We start from the raw sequence: 21,385 nt of genomic DNA, 5'->3' as shown, positions 1-21,385 counted from the left end.
TGAGGGCAGTCCAAGACTCAGAAATTATATGACAGAACAAAGGGAGGAGACAGAATGGAGGATGAGGCAATGTGGCTAAACCTCAACAGAGTCTGCTTTCTAATCAGAAAACTAATTAAATGGAGGCAGGGGGCAGGGGTGGAGAGGGCAGGATTTGAAAAGAAAAGAACTAGAAAAGGAATCCCTAATACAAGCCCCAAGTTCCTGTCCAAGCAGCACTTAGGGAGGATGGGCTAACAAAGAACAATTCTCAGTTTTTGAAAACAGAACTACCACCCAAGTCCCAAACTAAATCATGAGTGACATGCATTGAACAGACTGCAACAGCACAGCAAAGGCTGAAATGACATTGGTACCACTACCCACAAAGGACCAGAGAGATCTAGCAGTCTAAATCTATCTGGATTCTCTATGTACTAAAATAAAACATTCCAGATGATTTTTCTAAAAGCCAGAGTCTCATAATATAATATTACAAATGTCTAGGATAAAATGTAAAATTACTTGAAATGTAGGAATCCAGGCATGGTCGTACATACCTATAATCCCAGCACTAGGGACTGAGGCAGGAGGTTCTCAAGTTTGAGACTAGCAAGAGCTACATAGTGAGATTCTGTCTCAAAAAGAAAAATAAAACAACCATCAAAGAGAGAGACAGTGATGGTCAACAGATGTAAGCCAAAGACAATTCAGATGATCAAATATAATTATCAGATAAGACTGTGAATTGTGCTCTGTGAACTAAATGTGAACATTCATGAAATAAGTTTTCAACAAAAAAATAGAAAGTATGAAAAATAATCAAACAAAAAATTGAGAATTGAGAAAATGTGAGAAATGGAGATGTAGCTCAGTGATAGAACACTTGCTTCACATGCACAAGGCCCTAGGTTCAATTCACAGCACCACAAAAAAAGAAATGAAAAATACAATCTGGGGGAGAGGACACTGGGGAACCTCAATGGCTGGTCTCAAGAGCAGAATTAAGCTGAGAGCTGAGCTGGCGCTTGTGGCTCACACCTGTAATTGTAGATACTCAGGAGGCAGAGATCAGGAGGATTGGGATTTGAAGTCAGCCCCAGGCAAATAGTTCCAGAGACCCTATCTAGAAAAAAGCCCATCACAAAAAAAAGGATGGAAAGAACTCCTGCTTAGCAAGCATGTGGGCCCAAGTTCAAACCTACTACCACCAAAAAAAAGAAGAAAAAGAAAAAAGATGAGAGATGAGTCAGTGAACTTGAAGACAGACTAGTAACAATTATCCAAATTTAAGAACAGAGAGTCAGGTGTGTGATGGTACATGCCTACAACCCCAGCACTTCAGAGGCAGAGGCAGAGGCAGGAAGATCAAGTTTGAGGCCAGTCTGGGCTCTGTAATGAAATTCATATTCTCTCTCTCTCCCTCTGTCTCTCTCTGTCCCTCTCTGTCTCTCTGTCTCTCTGTCTGTCTCTCTCTCTCTCTTTCTCTCTCTCTCTCACACACACACACACACACACACACACACACACACTTACATGCAGAAGCGCACACACACCAACACAGAGAAAAAAGATTGGGGGAGTGGGGATAGAAACAGTATCGGGACCAAAAGGAAAATAAAGGTCTCACATATGCCACTGGAAGAGTCTCAGAAGGAGAAAAAAAAATTGGTATGCAAAATATATTCAAAGAAGAAATGCCCTAAATTTGGCAAAAGACATAGACACAGATTCAAAAAGCTCATCAAACCCCATATAAGACAAACTCAACAACAGCCATGCATCATAAACTACAAAACACTACAGTGAAGAAAAGAATCTTGAAAGCAGACAGGAAAAACACATACAAGAAACAAGTTCAAATGAGTGAATATTTCTCATCAGAAAGCATAAAGGCTAGAAAACAGTGGAACAATGTCTTTAAAATGCCAGAGAACTGTCACCCCAGAATTGTACATCTAGCAAAGCTATCTTTACAACATGACATCAAAATAAGACATTCCCAGATAAAGGGAAACTAAGGGAATTCATTACCAGCAGACATCCCCTATAAAGAATGCTAAAGAAAGTTCTTCAGGCCAGGTGTTGGTGGCTCATGCCAGTGATCCTAGCTACCTGGGAGGCTGAGATGGGGAGGATTGCAGCTCAAGACCACATCTCAACTAATAGTTGGGCAGGGTGTGGCAGCATCCCAAGCTATGTAGGAGGCTGAGATCAAGAGGATTATGCTTCCAGGCCAGCCTAGGTAAAAAAGTTTGTGAGACCCTACCTCAAAGAAAAAAGCTGGGTGTGGTGGTGTGTGCCTGTCATCCCAGTGGATCATGGGAAGCATAAAACAGGAGGATCACGGTCAAGGCCAGCCTGGGGAAAAAATGAGACCCTATCTCCAAAATAACCAAAGAGCTAGGTACCAGTGGCTCACACCTACAATTCTAACTACTCAGGAGGCAGAGAGCAAGAGGCTCATGGTTCAAAGCCAGCCCAGGGTTAATAGTTTGCGAGACCTATGGAGAAAATACCCAACACAAAACAGGGTTTGGTGGAAAAGTTCACGTGGTAGAGCACATGCCTAGCAAGCATGAGGCTCTGAGTTCAAACTCTAATACCACAAAAATAAATAAATAAATAAATAAATAACCCGAGAAAAAGACTGGAGAGCCTCATACTTGCTAGGCAGGTGTTCTACTACTTGAGCCACTCCATCAGCTTTTTAATTACCCAGAAGCCCTATCCCAAGCCTTGGACCAAATGAAAGTATAACATTTTGCAATGAAAAATAAAAAGGGAAAGAAAAGAGGAAAGGAAAGAAAGAAGGGGCTAGATGTGGTGGTATACATCTATAATCCCAGCTAATTGGGAAGCATAGGCAGGGGGATCATGAGTCTGAATCCAGCCCAGGAAAAAGATATTGAGACCCCCATCTCAAAAATAAAATAAAATCATAAAATCCATAAGGCCTGTGGGTGTAGCTTAGTCATAGAGAATTTGTCTAGAATTCACAAGGCCCTGGGTTCAACCTCTAACACCAAAGAAAGGAGAGGCGAGCACAGGAGGGGAAAGGAGGGAAGAGGAAGAAATGAGAGGGAAAGGGAGGGGAAGTGAGGAGAGAGAAAGAATTGAGATCTGAGTAAATACAATAAGCAATTTTTCTTTTATTTGTTGATACCAAAAATTATAATAGTGTTATCATGGTATTATCAAAAAACATCTTAAAACATAGGACAACTAAAGCATAAAGAAAGAAAAGGACACAATGCAAAGGAACTAATGCAGAAACTTTAAAGCGACAGAGGTCAATAGAAGAAGGGGACCAGGAACTAGAGAAAAGGTTAGATCAAGAAGAATTAATCTAGAAGGTAACACACACGCACAGGAAAGCAATGTGAGTCAACTCCCTGTATAGCTATCCTTATCTCAACTAGCAAAAACCCTTGGTCCTTCCTATTATTGCTTATATTGCTTTGCTCTCTTCAACAAAATTAGAGATAAGGGCAAAATAGTTTCTGCCTGGTAGCGAGGGGGTGGTGGGGAGAGGGAGGGGGTGGTGGGGAGAGGGAGGGGGTGGGGAAGGGAGGGGGCAGGGGAAGGGGGGGAGAAATGACCCAAACATTGTATGCACATATGAATAAAAAAAATTAAAAAAAAGAAAGAAAGAAAGAAAGAAAAGGACAGCCAGTCACAGTGGCTCACATCTGTACTCCTAGCTACTTGGTAGGTTAGATCAGGAGGGTTTTGGTTCATGGCCAGCTCAGGCAAAAAGTTCTTAAGACCCCAAAACAACAGAAAAAAAGGCTGGACATGGTAGCACATGCCTGTCATCCCAGCTATGGCAGGAAGTATAAATAGGAGGAACAAAGTCCAGGTCAGGAAGGCAAAAAGTGAGATCCTATGCCTGTAATTCGAGCTATTTGGGAGGCTGAGGTCAGGAAGATCAAAGCTCAAGAACAGCCCACGTAAACAGTTCATAAGACCTCATCTCCAGAATAACCAGAGCAAAATGGGCTGGAGGTGTGGCTCAAGTGGTAGAGCACCTGCTGTTGCAAGCATGAAGTGCTGAGTTCAAATCCCAATCCCACCCCCCAAAAAATAAATAAAATAACCAGGGCAAGAAGAGTTAGAGCATGGCTCAAGCAACAGAGTACCTGCCTAGTGTGCAGAAAAGCTCTGAGTTCACTACCACCAGAAAAAAGAAAGAAAATTGAGGGTATGGTTCAAGTGGTACAGCATCAGCCCAGCAAATGTGAGGCCCTGACTTCAAACTCCAGTTACCACCAAAAAAGAAAAAAGAAAAAAAAAAAATGAAGATGGTAAAGGGATCTATATGGTATAAACTAAGTCAAATGTAATCCCTACAGCAACCTCTAAATAATACAAAGAAATATAGCCCAAAAACCAATAGTTAAATTAAAGTAGAAGACTACAAAATAGACAAGTAATGAAAAAGGCAGGAAAGGGTAGGCAGAACAAAAAGAGAAACAGGGAAAAACCCACAAATAAGAAAATGGTAGAGATACATCTGTACATACCGAAAATTACATTAAATGTAAATGGTCTAAACTCACCAAACTAAAAAGGGGTTATCAGGGCTGGAGGTGTGGCTCAAGTGGCATAGCACCTGCTGGGGAGTCTTTTTTTTTTTTTTTTTTTTTTGTGGTACTGGGGCCTAAGCTCAGGGCCTTCACCTTGAGCCAGTCCACCAGCCCTTTTAATGACATTTTCGAGATAGGGTCTTGTGAATTATTTGCCCAGACTGGCTTCAAACCACCATCCTCCTGATCTCTGCCTTCTGAGTAGCTAGGATTACAGGCATGAGACACCAGCACCCAGCAACAGTGCCTGCTTTACAAGCAAGAAGCCGTGGGCTCGAATCCCAGTCCCACCAAAAAATAAAAATAAATAAATGGATGGACAAACAGGTGCCAGGCAAACACTATCAAAACAAAGAGTGTTTATATTTATATTATACACAGTAAACTTCAAAGCAAGGAAAATTACCAGGCATAAAAAGAAGGACATTACAAGGTGGGAATGTAGTTCAATGGTCAAGCAAGTACGTTAGCATGCATGAGGACCTGAGTCAATCCCACCACCACCACCAAAAAAAAAAAAAAGATGGGTATCACATAATAATATGGTCAATCCCAGCAAGAAGACATAACAATCCTAAACACACCTAACTGTTTCAAAATATACAGAGAACAGTAAAGAGAAATAGACAAACCTACACTAATACTTGGGAGACTTCAAAACTCCTCTTTCAGTAACTCAGAACAGGAATTCAACAAGAATTCCAACTTGAACATTATCCATCAAATTGATACAAGGTGACCCTTGTAGAAAATTCCACTCAAAAACAGTGAGTACACAATCTTCTCAAGTGTATGTAAAGCATTCATATATCCTAAGCCATAAAATGAACCTTAACAAACTTTAAATGAAATATAAATATATTCTCTGACTATATGGAATTAAACTATCATGAGTAAAAGAAAAGCACATGGAAAGTTCCCAAATATTTGAAAATTAAGCAACACACATTTATTTATTTTTTTTCTTTTATTATTCATATGTGCATACAAGGCTTGGGTCATTTCTCCCCCCTACCCCCACCCCCTCCCTTACCAACCACTCCACCCCCTCCCTCTCCCCCTCACCCCCTCAATACCCAGCAGAAACTATTTTGCCCTTATTTCTAATTTTGTTGTAGAGAGAGTATAAGCAATAATAGGAAGGAACAAGGGTTTTTGCTGGTTGAGATAAGGATAGCTATACAGGGCATTGACTCACATTAATTTCCTGTGCGTGTGTGTTACCTTCTAGGTTAATTCTTTTTGATCTCACCTTTTCTCTAGTTCCTGGTCCCCTTCTCCTATTGGCCTCAGTTGCTTTTAAGGTATCTGCTTTAGTTTCTCTGTGTTAAGGGCAACAAATGTTAGCTAATTTTTTAGGTGTCTTACCTATCCTCACCCCTCCCTTGTGTGCTCTCGCTTTTATCATGTGCTCAAAGTCCAATGCCATTGTTGTGTTTGCCCTTGATCTAATGTCCACATATGAGGGAGAACATACGATTTTTGGTCTTTTGGGCCAGGCTAACCTCACTCAGAATGATGTTCTCCAATTCCATCCATTTACCAGCAAACGATAACATTTCATTCTTCTTCATGGCTGCATAAAATTCCATTGTGTATAGATACCACATTTTCTTAATCCATTCGTCAGTGGTGGGGCATCTTGGCTGTTTCCATAACTTGGCTATTGTGAATAGTGCCGCAATAAACATGGGTGTGCAGGTGCCTCTGGAGTAACCTGTGTCACAGTCTGTTGGGTATATCCCCAAGAGTGGTATTGCTGGATCAAATGGTAGATCAATGTCTAGCTTTTTAAGTAGCCTCCAAATTTTTTTCCAGAGTGGTTGTACTAGTTTACATTCCCACCAACAGTGTAAGATAAGCAACACACTTTTAAAAATCAAAGTGTCAGGAAAATTTTAAATTATGAACTAAATGAAAATGAATATACAACATCAAAATCTTTAAGAGACAAAGTAGTATGTAGACAGAAATTTATGGTATCAAATGCTTAAGTTCATACATCAGCAACCTCAACTTCCACCTAATAAAACCAGGAGAAAAAAAAGCAAATTAAACCCAAAACCAAAGCAGAAGGAAATAATACAGAATGAAAATCAATAAAACATCAAAGTGGAAAACAAGAGAACATAAATGAAGCCAAAAGCTTGTTCTTGAAATTAAAAACAATAAAACTGGAAAGTCCTAGGTGGACTCCCCCCAGAAAAGGGGGAGAGAGATAATGTAGCTCTGTGGTACAGCCCTTGCCTAGCAGGCCCTGGATTCAATTCTCAGCACCATAAGAGACAAGTAACAGAATGAGAAGGACATTTACCATTATAGACCCTACAAGGACATAGGGTATGTCCTTGTAGGACCCAATCTATGCCCATAAATAAGTTCCTTAAAAGACATTCTAGCAAAACTCACTGGAAAAGAACTAGATAGTCTAGGTTGGCATGGTAACTCATGACTACAATCCTACCCAACTCGAGAGGACAACTGGGACAAAAAGCTCCCAAGACCCCCATCAACCAATAAAAGCTGGCATGATGGTGCCTGTCACTGTAGTTATGTGGGACACACAGGAAGATCAGGGTCTAGGCCAGCCTGGGCAGAAAGCAAGACACTATTTAAAAATAGCAGAAAGGGCTGGGGGAGGGCAGAGGCAGGGTAAAGTATGGCTCAAGTAGTAAAGCACCTGCCTAGCAGGCTTAAGGCCCTAAACTCAATCCCCAGTACTGCATTAAAAAAAAAAAAATTAGATAGCCTGACTAGTCCTATATTTATTTCAGAAACTGAATTGATAGCAAAAACTTTAAGCATATTAATATATTCTCTTATGGATTGTGCTTTTGGTGTTTAAAATGAATATTTGCCTATTCCAAGGTCACAAAAATATTCTCTTACATTTTCTTTTAGAGTTTTACAGTTTGAGGTTTTACTTTTATGTCTACAATTTTTGTATATGGCATGAGATATGGATTAAAAAAAAAATTTGTATACACCAAATTGTCCCAGAACCATGAAAAAAGCCATCCTTGGGGTAGAGGTTATATCTCAGTGATACAGTGGTTGCCTAGCATGTGTGAGGCCCTGGAAGGCAGGGGGCAGGGTTAGGGGGTGGACTGCCATCACACATTTGCCAAAATAAGTTTTATGTATATGTATGAGTTTATTTCTAAACCTTATTCTTCCTTTGATCTATCTGTCTTTCAGCAATATAATACTATTATGATTACTCAGCTGGACTTAGATAAGTAACTACACTTACCTGTATGAAAAGCACTGAAATACATTAGTGCTAGTCTTCCAACTTTGAGGGGAATGAGGGTTTGTTGGTTTTTCTCTTTTTCTGGAAGTACTGGAGTTTGAACCCCGGGCTTTGTACTTGCTAGGTAGATATACTACCACTTGAGCCACACCCTCAGCCCTTGTTGAGAGAGCTGCTCAGGCTACTCTCAAACTCAAGATCTTCCTGCTTCAGCCTCCCCAGTGCTGGGATCACAGGTGCACACCACCACACCCAGTTTTCAGATTTTTTTTTTCTTTCTTTTTGCAGTGCTGGGGAATCAAACCCAGGGCTTTGCACACATGCTAGGCAAGCACTGTACCACTGAGCTACATCTTTTGCCTTTGATTTTTTTTTTTATACAGGGTCTCTCTGCTCAGGTTGCCAACTTTGTTCTTTATCAAAGTTGTTTTGGCTAGTATAGAGCCTTTGCATTTCCCTAAGAATTTTGAAATTAATTTTCAATTTGAACATCCTGAAGGCTGGGGATGTGGTAGAGCATTTGCCTACCATGGGCAAGGCACTGCGTTTGATCCCTAGCCCCACAAAAAAGAAAAAGAAAGTATTTGTTCTACCTCCTGTAAATTTATCTCTGAGCATCTCAGAACAAACGAACACACACGTTCACACAAAAATCTGTATGCCAGCCGGGCACTGGTAGCTTATGCCTGTAATTAGAGCCACTCAGGAGGCAGAGATTAGGAGGATCTCAGTTTGAAGCCAGCCCAGGCAAATAGTTCCAGAGACCCTATCTTGAAAAAACCCACCACACACACACACAAAAAAAAATGCTGGTGGAGTGGCTCAAGGTGAGGGCCCTGAGTTCAAACACCAGCACCGAGGAAAAAAAAGAAAAAGAAAAAGAAAAAAATCTGTATGCCAATGTTCATGTTAGCTTTGATCATAATCACCCGAACTGGAAAAATTCAAATATCCTTCAACAGATGAGTAAATTAATCAACTACAGTACATCCACAAAATGGGTAACTAAAGGGAAAGAACCATTTAAACACACAAGCAATGCAGGTAAAATTCAAATCCAATTATGCTAAGTGGAAAAAAAAAACAGACTTAAAAGGTTATACACTATCTGTATGATTCTATTTACATGAAAAGTCAAAACTATAACAACAGAGAAGAGATCATTTGTTGGTAGGCCCTGCCATGGCAGCATGGTTTGACTTCAAAGGAACAGCACTAAAGAATATTTAGAGATGATGAAAATGCTCTGGACTTCAGTTAAGCCCCTGGTTATACAAATTATAGAACTATGTAATAGCCAGGCTTTGTAGCACATTCCTAGCACTTGGGAGGCTAGGATAGTAGGGTTGCAAGTTTGTGCCCAACCTGGGCTAGTAAGATTCTGTCTCAAGAAAAAAAAAAAAAGACTGGGGGTGTGCCTCAAGTATTAGTGTTTACCTAGCAAGCCCAAGGCCCTAGTACCATCAAAAAAAAAAAAAAAAAAACTGACCAAGCATGGTGATATATGCCTGTAATCCCAGTACTCTGGAGGCTGAAACAAGAGGATCTGGAGTTTAAGACTAGCCTGGGCTACACAGTGGAACCCTGTCTCAAATTAAAAACAAACAAACAAAGAAACAAAGAAACAAAAAATACTTTAATAAAAAACAAACTCTGCCATATGTAATTTAAACAAATGTAAGAAAAAAATCTAAATATCATGCCTAGAATAATGACAACCCTCCCTAAATGTTACAGTTATACATCTGTGGCACAGAATTTTATGTATCAGTTATTCAAAATTTTTTAAGCACACTAAATATTTCCCTTTTACATTATAGGTAGAAATTATTTGTATACAACACTATTAATACCAATTTATAGACTCAAAGTTATCTGATTAGGAAACTTCAGGTTTACTCAGTATACATGGAACTCCTCACAGTCTAGTCAAACACATAAATGAGATTAACTTCAGATGACTACAAATTTAGGCATTATTTTCCAAAATGCCATCTGCAATGACATATTTAGAATCTTTACTTAATCAAAGGACAGATAAGTACCTTAAAACAAGAACAAAAACAAAAGAACCAAAAGTTTCGTGAGGTTCCAAAGAGAAAGAATTTCCCTGCACTGTTAATACTTTCTGTACTAATACTTGGGCACTTCCTTTATTAAACAAAAAAAACTGAAAACACTTTAGCTGAAAAAAAAAAGAATGAGGCCAGGCACCAGTGGCTCACACATGTAATCCTATGTGTGATTACACAGGAGGAAGAAATCAGGAGAATAGCAGTTCAAAGCCAGTCAGTGTCCTATCTCGAAAATATCCAACACAAAAAAGGGCTGGTGAATGGTTCAAATGGTAGAGCTTGCCTACCAACTGTGAAGTACTGAGTTCAAATCCCAGTACTACTTAAAAAAAAAGTGACTGAATCTGTTTTTTTGAAGATAATAAATTATATATTCCATTTTGCCTCTGCTCTCAGACTTGGCTTTCTTTACACTGATGAAATAAAAATAACTCCCAGTTTAGAAGTTGAATTTTCCTTCTCAAAGAGAAACAAGTCCAATTCCAGTATGTAAAACTTACTTTTCTTCAATTAAAAGATACTTGCAAACTTGACTGTAATTCATTCAACACATATCCATTGAATTTTGTGTCGAATACTGTGCTAGGTGTTGGGGACAGGACAAAAGATGAGTAAGACAGTGTTGGACTTTGAGGAACTCAAAGATCTATGATATAGGCAAAGTATACATACCAATTCCTCTAAAACACAATGTAATATGTATAGAAAAACACACCAGGATTGAAAAACCTATCTCTATAAATTCTCATTTTATTGTTTCTGTTAAGACTAGAACAGTGTTTTGTTTTTCAAATTTTTTAAGTGACAGACACTTTGGTAGTCTTGACAAGCTCCATTGTGTTTCTCACCTGTGGGCCTGCTTCCTAGAGCTCCAGATTAAGAACACTGACAAAGGCTAGAGACATGGCTCAAGCAGTATCTACCTCAAAAGCACAAAGCCCTGAGGTTCAAATCCCAGTAAGGCCAAAAGAAAGAGAACCCCATGAGAACATTTCTTACTCCAGCACTTCTCTCTGCTGCCCTTTAAAAGCAAAAAACACAGTTGCTGTCTGTTTATAAAAATTAAATATATTTGATTTACTAATGAACATTCCTTACCCAGAAAAGGATCAGTTGGCAGGGCTAATGAGGGAAAGTTATGTCATTCCCTATTACTCTGCCACTGGGTAGAAGCAAGTCGGAATCAATATGGAAAGGCAGATAGGTTAAAGCAAACAGGTAAGGAAAGTATATATTGATAGCATTACTGCATTGCTACAGAAAAGAATCCAGCACTCTTCTTCCTGCACACTCATGACATCAAAAACACTCTGTACAGGAATTTCAGGCATAAGTGAAAACAGGTTCAGTAAAAAGAATTTCTTCAATCATTCATTATTTGCACCTAGCTATTTGTGTACCAGGTACCATGCTAGCAATGAGGAAAAACAGATGAGGTCATAGTCCAGTGAAGAACTGAAAGGATAGTAAAGTAGTGCTCATGTGTATGGGTGAAAATGTAGAGTGACTTTGGAAGGCATTTAAATTTGACACATTAAGTACAGAACCCAGAAGATATTTTTAAAGGAGAGGAGTACAATCAAATTAGTATGCTAAGACTGTAAGTCTAGTTATGATTAGTTTACAGGAAGGGATATCTGCTATGAAGCCACTAGCACTGTATGGTCATACTCATTTCCTCACCCTACTTCAGGGAGAGAATACAGGTTTTCAGACTGAAATTCCTTTAGCTTTTTACCATCAAAACTAACCTGTTCCCTTTCTCTCATCAAAGAAGGGACACTTCCTTTCTGTCAAAATCAATCCCTCTACCAACAGATTGGAGCTTTGCTATCGTAGGATTTGTTAACAAACTGCTTTTGTATTATCTAAGAGTGTATCAGGAATTATCAAGCTAACTGAATCAGAATACGTGTTTTAACAAGAGCTCCGGGTGATTCTCATTATGCAGTGTACCTCAGTAGAAAGACACTTGCCTAGCATGCACAAAGCCCTGGGTTCAAACTCCAGTAACACAAGAGGGGAAAAAAAGGAGGAAATGCTGCTCTCTAGACAAAAGTCAATTTCATTTTTTCAATTTCCTTACACTATGGATTATTCATTCTCTATCTTAGCTCTTTGACCTTTAAAAGTCCCACCCTCCTTTTTCAATACAGCTGTTTTGAAGTTTTCTACAAGTCTTATCTCCATTTCTTCACGTCCTACTCACTTTCAACCCATTCGAATCTGCCCCTCACTACCAACTTATTTGACTCTCATTAACATCAATAACCTTGGGCTGGTGGAGTAGCTCAAGTGGTAGAGCACCTACCTAGCAAGTGTGAGGCCCTCAGTTCAAACCCCATTACCACCACCAAAAAAAAAAAAAGACCAGTGACCTTGAGAATGTTACTAAAATCCAAAGGACATCTTTCAATCTTCCTTCTACTTTGCCTCTCGCTAGTATTTAACACAGCTGTCCTTTCTCCTCTTCATTTTTTATTTTGTTTATTTCCTTGCTTGTTTTTGCAGGGCTGGGGCTTGAACCTGGGGCCCACCCAGTACTTGCTAGACAGGCACTCTACCATTTGAGCCACTTCACCAGTCCCTTTTTGGGTATTTTCAACATAGTGTTTCACGAACTATTTGTCCAGACTGGCTATGAACTGCAATACTCCCAATCTCTGCTTCAAAAGTAGCTAGGATTACAGGCGTGAGCCACCAGAGCCAGTTAAGCCTTTTCTCTTCTTGAAACACTTTGCCAGCACTTTTTTGTGATGTGTGTTTTCAAAATAGAGTCTCACAAACTATTTGTCCAGGTTGGCCTCGAACCTCGATCCATCTCTGCCTCCTGAGTAGCTAAGACTACAAGAGTGAACCACTGTCGCCAGACTCTGAATCACTTTTTTCCCCCTGTGTTGACATGTGCCCTAATGATGTAAAAGCAATGGTGCACAAAACTGCTGTGTGTTAGCACAGATCAAGGCAATAGCACTAAGCTGTACGACTAGTAATTGTGTTCTTCACTGCCAAGAACTAGCATGAAAATAAAAGGCAGGATCACCAAAGAATAACCTTGATGAAGCAAAAAAAAAAAAATTGTTACTAAATCTCAATCCTTGAATATAAATTTGTTTAGTATTCTACTTAAGGAAATGAGAAAATAAGTGTAAAGCACTTCTGCTTACCAAAGAATGATGGTTCTACCAAAGAATGTACAACAGTTTAAGAGCTAACTAGCTATTTTCTTGCAACACCATTTTTACTTGAAAGAACATCAAACAAACCATGATTATGCAGACTTAGATATCTGGCAAACATTTTCTCAAAAATTAACGCAGTAATGCTTTTCACTTCAAGTAAAACAACTGACATTTTTTGTTGCCAATGATAACATTCAAGATTTCAAGCAAAAAATTACAATTTTGGGAAATGTATTTACCAACAAGAGCTTGACAGCATCCCAATAAAGACTTTTCTGATTAAATCAGCAGTCATATTAACAAGTGTAAGGTTTTTGACTCTGTAGACTGACCTACATCAACATATGTGTGACTCAGTGGAACAATATTTTCCTCACAGCCAATGCAAGATCTTACAAAATGTTTTTGTTTTTTTGTTTTTTTTTTCCTATGGCATTGGGGTTTGAACTCAGGGTCTCAGGCTTGATAGGCAGGTATTCTTACCATGAGTCACTCCACCAGCCCTACAAAATGTTTTTATCGGACTGGAGGTGTGGCTCAAGCAGTAAAAGTACCTGCTTTGCAAACACGAAGCTCTGAGTTCAAACCCCAGTCCCAACGAAAAGAAAAACAAAAACAAAAAACCCCCAACAAAACATTTTTATAAAAAAACAAACCAACAGTTTTGTTTTTGTTTGTTTGTTTTGCAGTACTGGGGTTTGATTTTTTTTTTTTTTTTTTTGTGGTACTGGGGTTTGAACTCAGGGCCTGCTACTTGCTAGGCTTGCTAGGCAGGCACTCTTACCATTTAAGCCACTCCACCAGCCCCTTTTTAGTACTGGGGTTTGAACTCAGGCCCTCAACACTTGCTAGGCAGACGCACTACCACTTAAGCCATGCTTCTAGACCCCAAGCCAACAGCACAAAAAGATCATTGATATGATATCATAACCCACACTGTAACTAAATCTTCAGAAACTACTACTTATATTTTTGGAGTGGCATCAAAGAAGAATATCTGTAATTATTTTTAAAAACTATTATAGTGGACTGATGAAGTGGCTCAAGTGGTAGAGCACCTGCCTAGCAAGCGTGAGGCCCAGGGTTGGAACCCCCGTACCACAAAAAAAAGAAAAAAAAACTATTATAGTTTTACAAATGTATCTGTAGAGGATGACTTCTTTTCATCTACTTCAAATATGGCAGGAATAGTGGCACATACCAGTAAGGATGGAGAGTTCAAGATCAGCCAGGGTTACATAGTAAGATTCAGTCTCAAAAACAAAACCAGCAGAATTTAAAAAGCAAAACAAAAAAAACCACAGACTAACTGCAGAAGCAAATATGACAACCCAAATATCTTCTACTAAGGCAGACTTTAAAGAGTTTTGCAATGGACTGGTGGAGTGGCTCAAGTGGTACAGCACCTGCCTAGCAAATGTGAGGCCCTCAGTTCAAATCCCAGTACTGCCAAAAAGAAAGAACAAAAGAGTTGTACGACAGGGTGCTGGTGGCTCACATATGTAATCCTAGCTACCTGAGAGGCTGAGATCAGAAGAATCAAGGCTCCAGGTCACCCCAGGAAAATAGATTACAAGACCCCCATCTCCAGAATAACCAGAGCAAAATGGACTGGAGGTGTGGCTCAAGCGATAGAGTGCCTGCTTTGTAAGCAAGAAACCCTGAATTCAAATCCCAGTCCCACCAAAAAAATAAACAAGTCCAAAATCAAAAGCTTTACATAGTACACAAGACTCAGGACTTTGCTCTTACTCTTTTAGGATGGGTGCCTCAATCATCTTTCTTATCTCCTTACTCATCCTTCCAGATCTCTAGGAAAAACTACCTTTTCAAGGACCACTCTGACTACCCCAAGTCTTATCCCTGCTACATGCTATCACAGCACCCTTGACTTTTCCTTTTCCTTCGTGACATTGATCATAGCTTGTGACCACAATTTTATTTCTACAGTTATTTAAAATCGTGGTGCATGCTGTAATCCCAGAAGGAGGATCACAAATTTAAGACCAACCTGGACTATACAGCTAGACCCTGTCTCAATAAATAAATGGCAGGGTATCACAAGCTCATGCCTATAATACTAGCTTCTCGGGAAGCAGAGGTCAGGAGGATCTTGGTTCCAGGTGAGCCTAGGCAACAAAAATGAGATCCTATTTCAAAAATACCCAACACAAAAAAGGGCTGAGTGGAGTGGCTCAAGTAAATGATAGAGCACCTGCCATGCAAGTGTGAGGCCCTGATTCGAACCTCAGTACCACCTAAATAAATAAATAAAATCTGCCTTCATGACATTAGACAGCATAAGGGCAGGGTTTGTTTTGGTCAGTGTATCTCTAACATCTGACATAAAGTAGGAAGACAATTAAAAGGCTAAAATACTGTCACAGATGTTTTTAACTTTTAGTATTAGTACACACAGATTTTTACCACTATGTTCAACAGCTTTGGAATCCAGATTCAGGACAGCCTTTCCTGGGATCTCTCTCAAAAGATACACTAAAAATGAATGGCAGGTTCCTCTGTCAAGGGGAACTGAATGACCAGAAGACAGGAAAGGGTAAAAGACTGGCTTTTTACCCTATTTCCTTTGTGTCCTCAAAATTAAGTAAAATTATTTTTTTTTTAAATAGAGACTTCAGCTGGAGGTGTAGCTCAAACAGAAGAGCAGTAAGAACAAAGCCCTGAGTTTAAACACCAATAGTGCCAGAGAGATGAGAGAGAGAGAGAGAGAGACTTCTAATACCTAAAAGCACTATCCCTAATATTCCACTTTCTAGATATTCTGAGTTCTTGAATTCTCAGAAGACATACTTTTAATATTGTGTTACCTGAAGATTCATTCCAGGACTTATTTACTTACAGCATTGATATATACAAATTATACAAGTGCCCAGTTTTTATTTACATATAACACTAATACCGATGATCAACACCTATTTTGATGTGAATATAGAAGTCCTTATTACTAATAACTCATGATATTTCAGAACTCAATGATACATCACAAATGAAAGCAATTTCTGAAGCATTACTTCAGTAAGTTCAGGCATTAACAAGAAGCACTGCAATATCACAGAAAGTTATATTCTTTAACTTCAAAAAGACAGGGTCAATAGCTGGGCACTGGTGGCTCAATCTGTAATGTTAGCTACTCAGGAGGCAGAGATCTGGAGGATCGTGGTTTGCAGCCAGCCTAGAACAATTAGCTTACAAGATCCTATTTCAAAAATACCCAATACAAAAAAGGACTGGCAGAGTGGTGGCTAAAGTGGTAGAGCATAGTACTCCCAAAAAAAAAGAAGAGAAAAAAACAAAGTCAAAATAGCTGCAAAAAAAATGGACAGCTACGAATACTACTAAGTTAAGGGGGAAAAATCACTTAACTATCATGTGAAAAGCTTTTCCTACGTATTTCATATGTATTATCCCACTTAATATTCAAAAAACCCTGCAAGGATGAGGAAACAAGCTTGGAAGGCTCATACAACTATTTAGTGGTAAAGACAGGCATCTGAACCCAGGTCTATCAGTTTTTTGGTTTTTGTTTTGTGGTACTGAGGTTTAAATTCAGGATCTTGTGCTTGCTAAGTAGGTGCCCTACCACCTGAGGTACACCCCATTCCAAAGGCTAATATACTATCTGTCTTTCCTGCATACTTATTAATACAAGCTAACCAGGCAAAAATGTACCTAATGTATGGGAATCCTTTGTTTTATTAGACATAACTGAGGTCTATAAGCCTTATGACATCAAATTAGTGTGGAAGATTTTCTCCAATGTCCAAAATACATATACACATCATCTTGCTTTTCACCTGCCTTATTTGTTGACTACTTAAAAGATTTCCAAGACTCTCTAAAATTAATTATTCTTTCAAAAAAAATACAAGTGTCAAATTTTAAAATCAGGTATTAATCCTATCAGTGGGTAGCCCGTTTTACTCAAAACACTTTTCATATACATTCTCTCTTTTATTCCTCAGAAGAAATCCATAGAAATAAGATTAATGACCTTTTTTTTTTTGGCCAGTACTGGGGTTTGAACGTTTGCTAGGCACTCTACCACTTGAGCCATGCCCCTAAGATTACTGCCATTTTACCAAGAAAGAAAGTAAAGCTCTCAAGAGTCTAAGTAACACAAGCTAACTAAGAATCTGAACCCAAGTCTATGGTGCCACAGTCAATTCTTCCCATCTCACTATGCTGCTTCTCCAATTTAAAGAAAGAACTAAGATAAGGTTTTCTTGTGATAACAAGAAAATCTAGCTGAATGATGAATGCAAACTAAAGTTTAAATCAAAACTGTCACAAAATTTAATCAAAATCTATTTGGACGTAACTGATGTTACATGAAACAGTGCTAACCATTCTAATTTGAAATAATTTTGTACTTTCACATCTGAGTTAACTTTGATCTCATCTTTCTCAAAATTACATTACACTAAATGTGAATAAAGGCTTGGAAAGTGAAGTGGAAAAAGTAACACAGTTATATTTACATGGGAGAATTTTTTATAAGTGATTTTTTTACATCAGAAAATTTTTTTTCAAAAGTTTTCCTTTAGCCGGGTGCCAGTAGCTCACACCTGTAATCCTAGCTACTCAGGAGGATGGTGGTTCGAAGCCAGCCCGGGCAAACAGTTCCCACCAGACTCTATCTCAAAAAACCCTTCACAAAAATAGGACTGTTGGAGTGGCTCAAGGTGAAGGCCCTGAGTTCAAGCCCCAGTCCACAAAAAGAAAAAAAAAAATCCTTTAAATTGTTTTAATATGGTTAACAGCTTTTTAAAAAAGCCATTACAAATACCTCTACTGTATGTGAGTACTCAATAGAAGATATTCATATGACTGCTGAGTATGACTTTTTTATGTGTGATGCTGAGGATCAAATACAGGACCTCGTGCATGCTAGGCAAGCACTCTACCACAAAGCTACATCCTCAGTCCCAAGTATGACTTTTTAAAATGCCAAAAGTAACTCTGTTAATGACGAGTCTCTTAAGAAAATACTCAAAACTCTACTTCTCTTTAAATCTTGCTATAAAACAGGCATCAATGGAGATGTTAAATTATTATGTCCCCAATAGTCAGCTGATAGCAGCTCAGTGCTGGTGGTTCACACCTACAATCCTAATTACTTGGGAGGCTTAGATTGGGAGGATCATGGTTCAAAGCCAGCCTGGGCAAACAGTTCACTAGCCCCCATCTCAACCAGTGGATGCTGTATACCTGTAATTCTAAGCTACACATGGAGGCCGAGATCAGGAGGATCGAAGTTCCAGGTAAGCCTGGGCAAAAAGCGAGACCCTATCTCCAAAATAACAAGAACAAAAGGGGATGGAGGTGTGGCTCAAGCAGAAGAGCACCTGCCTAGCAAGCACTAAGCTCTGATTTCAAACTCCAGAACTGCCAAAAACAAACAAACTAAACACCTATGTACAACAAATGGATAGCTAACTGTAATTTGGAACCTTTGTTTATAATGACTTTTATCAAAATTTACTGTTTTAACAAGATTTAAACAATTATTTAAAAATAAAAAGAGAAACAATTAAAAATACTTTGCCAATTTAGTGAGTAAAACAGCCTTTATTTCCACCTCAAAAATATTAAAATAAAAGCCAGGCACCGATGGCTTACGCCTTTAAACAAGCTACGCAGGAAGCAGAGATCAGGAGGATAGTGGTTCACGGCCAGCCTGGGCAAATAGTTTGTGAGACCCTATCTCGAAAATAGGCATCACAAAAAGGGCTGGTAGAGTAGCTCAAGGTGTAGGCCCTGAATTCAAGCCCCAGTACTGCAAATAAATAAATAAATAAATAAAATACTAATCCCAAATTTTAGGTCAATGTCTCAAACATTTTCTACCAATTACCTTAAAATAGAGTTTCTGATTACATATTAAAGGAATTCAGAACTGTAAATATAAAATAAACTGTAAAAAACAAGCAAGTTCAGCACTTGGAAGAATGGTTAACATCACTTACATAAGAGAGAAAACAGCTTTAACAGCTTATCTAGTGATCTAGTGATGACTGCTCTTATATTTTTGCACAAATTCTCTATTGTAACCTCTGAATAAAATTGCTTAAACTCTCCAAACTTCAATGTTTCTACTATTCCAAAAGATATGCTATATGTGTAACATCCATTTTTACCTTCCCAATATAAAAGAAACCAATGAAAACCAGAGATTTGCTTTAACAAAAGTACAATATCATTGAACACCAATGAAAAATTTACAGTTGAGAACATATGTTCACTATCATTTCTCTAATTCTCTAAACCAGTTTTATGGCACAGAAATAGCTTTAAAGAAGATAAATATTTGTATTCTTCCCAATTTGTGACATATTTTAAAAGTGATTCAACCAAACTATGGGTTAATAGTATTCCTTAATTCCCACTCATTCAACAAATATGCATTTGTGTAATCATAATTATCATTAGTGCTACTTCACCTACCATTTTTATTTCTCAGAAAAGTGTAAAAACAAAACTACAGAAAATTTTAAAAGGATGTTTTAAAACTCTCTATAGAAGTCTTTATACAAAGTGAAGTCAGCACATGGTTGAAAACAGATGTTACTACAGCAACCCTAAAGGAAGATGAAGAAGGAATGTACTTACGTTTCAAAACAACGATCCACGTTGTCAGACATCAAAAGCAGCATGCATAGCTGTTCAAGGGCTATTAGTTGCATGTCCCTTTCATCTCCCTGTCCCATCTGTAGCCATTCCAGCAACGTATCAGGATCCACATCTGCCATGTTTTTTTTAAAGGCCGCTTTGCTTAAATTTAGTAAAGAGGAAAAAAACAGTCCTTCAAATGCCCTGGACTAATCAACTTAAGTTTAATTTTTTTTTCTTTGACATCTGCTAGCACCAAATTTTCATGATGTTCCCTTAGGAATTAAAAAACTCCTAAGTATGTTTGGATAGAGTACTTAATGCAGTTTAATTTTCCCTTATTCACCAGGTTTCATGTTCAGATATACTAAACAAAAACCAGTTTTGCACAGAGCATAAGCTGATTAAGTTGCTGCTTAAGCAGAAACTAGAGCTGTCGTTGTCAAAGACAGTCAAACAAGCTCTGAGTCCCACTACTGCTATCACTAACATCTGTGCAAAACGGCAAACAACACCTACAGAAAGCTGCTGCTGCTTCTTTTTTTTTTTCCAGCAAACTTCTTTCCCCTTCTCTAACCCCAAAACTGGTCTTCGGATATGGTCAGATCCAGTGTTTTAAAGGAGACGTTAAGCACTCTGATCCAATCCCCCTCCAAAGAGCACAAATTCTACTCTATTCTCAAATTTATTTACTTCTATTTAAGATAACCAGATATACAATTCGGTCTATGAATTTAAAAAAATGGGCTCGGAATTTTGGCAGTCCGGGCAACTGTTCTTAAAACTTTAAAAAGAAATGCTAAAAGTAAATGCAATGGACTAACAGGTTAAGAATCAGAATACAGGCCATGGATCTACCTCCTTTCTCCGTCCCCATAGGATGGGGCAGTTGGTTAAGGGAGAAAAAATGAGAAGCAGCCCCAAGAGGCGAGTCATCACAACAGCTCGCGGTGAGCGCCGAGCAGGGCGGCTCTGGGTCCCATGTCCCCCCCAGCTGCAGGTGTGGGAACCAGGCGTCGGGTCCCCGTGGGCACCCAACGGCGGCGGCCTCGGGAGGACCCCGCACCCCGCACGGCCGGCTGGGAGGCGCGGGCAGCGACCCCGGCAAGGGAGCTACCTGTGCCCAGGAGGAGGGGAAGCTATCTATGCAGGAGCTGCAGCAGCCCTGCGTGCTCGGGAGGAGGCCGCCGAGCAGGGCCGAGCCGAGCCGAGTCGAGCCGAGCCGGGTCGGGCCGGACAAGGCGGCGGATCTCCCGAGCACGGCGCCCGGAACTCGGAGGCCCGGCGGAACAGCGCCGGACCCTTCTCAAGGGCAAGCGTAGCGGGATGTGGGCTCCGGCGCGGGACCCGCGGCCGGCAAGGCCCCGGGAAGGGAACAAAGGGGCCGGGCCGGGAGTCGGCAGCACCCGGCCGACCTCACCCGCGCCGAGGTCTCGCTCCCCCGCCCATGGCTGGGCGTCGCGGATCCCGGGCCCCTGGGGTTCCCGACCCTTCAGACGGCCCGAAACGCTCCCGCCGCCCCTTCCCGTACGGCTCTTACCCGGGCTCGGCGTCCCAAGCCGCTCCGGTCCAGCTCCAAGCAGGCCGCGGGCAGAGCCAGGCCCGGCCGCGGCCCTCGAGTTCCCAGGAAGCCGCAGGCCGCGCAGGTCGAGCCGGGCAGGCGACACAGGAAAAGCC

At 39.9% G+C, this 21,385-nt stretch overlaps 1 protein-coding gene across 6 annotated transcripts in view; it reads right to left on the bottom strand.

The window, feature by feature from the left end:
- The window catches only part of Hectd1 (HECT domain E3 ubiquitin protein ligase 1), an 84,734-nt gene extending 63,349 nt beyond the window's left edge, over positions 1 to 21,385 (bottom strand). For all 6 annotated transcript variants that reach the window (XM_020169740.2, XM_020169749.2, XM_020169756.2 and 3 more), the window contains exons 1-2: positions 21,249 to 21,385; positions 19,709 to 19,870 (exon numbers count right to left, since the gene is read on the bottom strand). In XM_020169740.2, the coding sequence (XP_020025329.1) occupies positions 19,709 to 19,848 (140 nt within the window). In that variant the 5' untranslated portion in view covers positions 19,849 to 19,870; positions 21,249 to 21,385. The remainder of the gene's footprint in view (positions 1 to 19,708; positions 19,871 to 21,248) is intronic.

This window comes from Castor canadensis, chromosome 3 (assembly GCF_047511655.1).
Source record: "Castor canadensis chromosome 3, mCasCan1.hap1v2, whole genome shotgun sequence".
NCBI lineage: Eukaryota > Metazoa > Chordata > Mammalia > Rodentia > Castoridae > Castor > Castor canadensis.
This window is presented reverse-complemented; position numbering and strand designations above follow the sequence as displayed.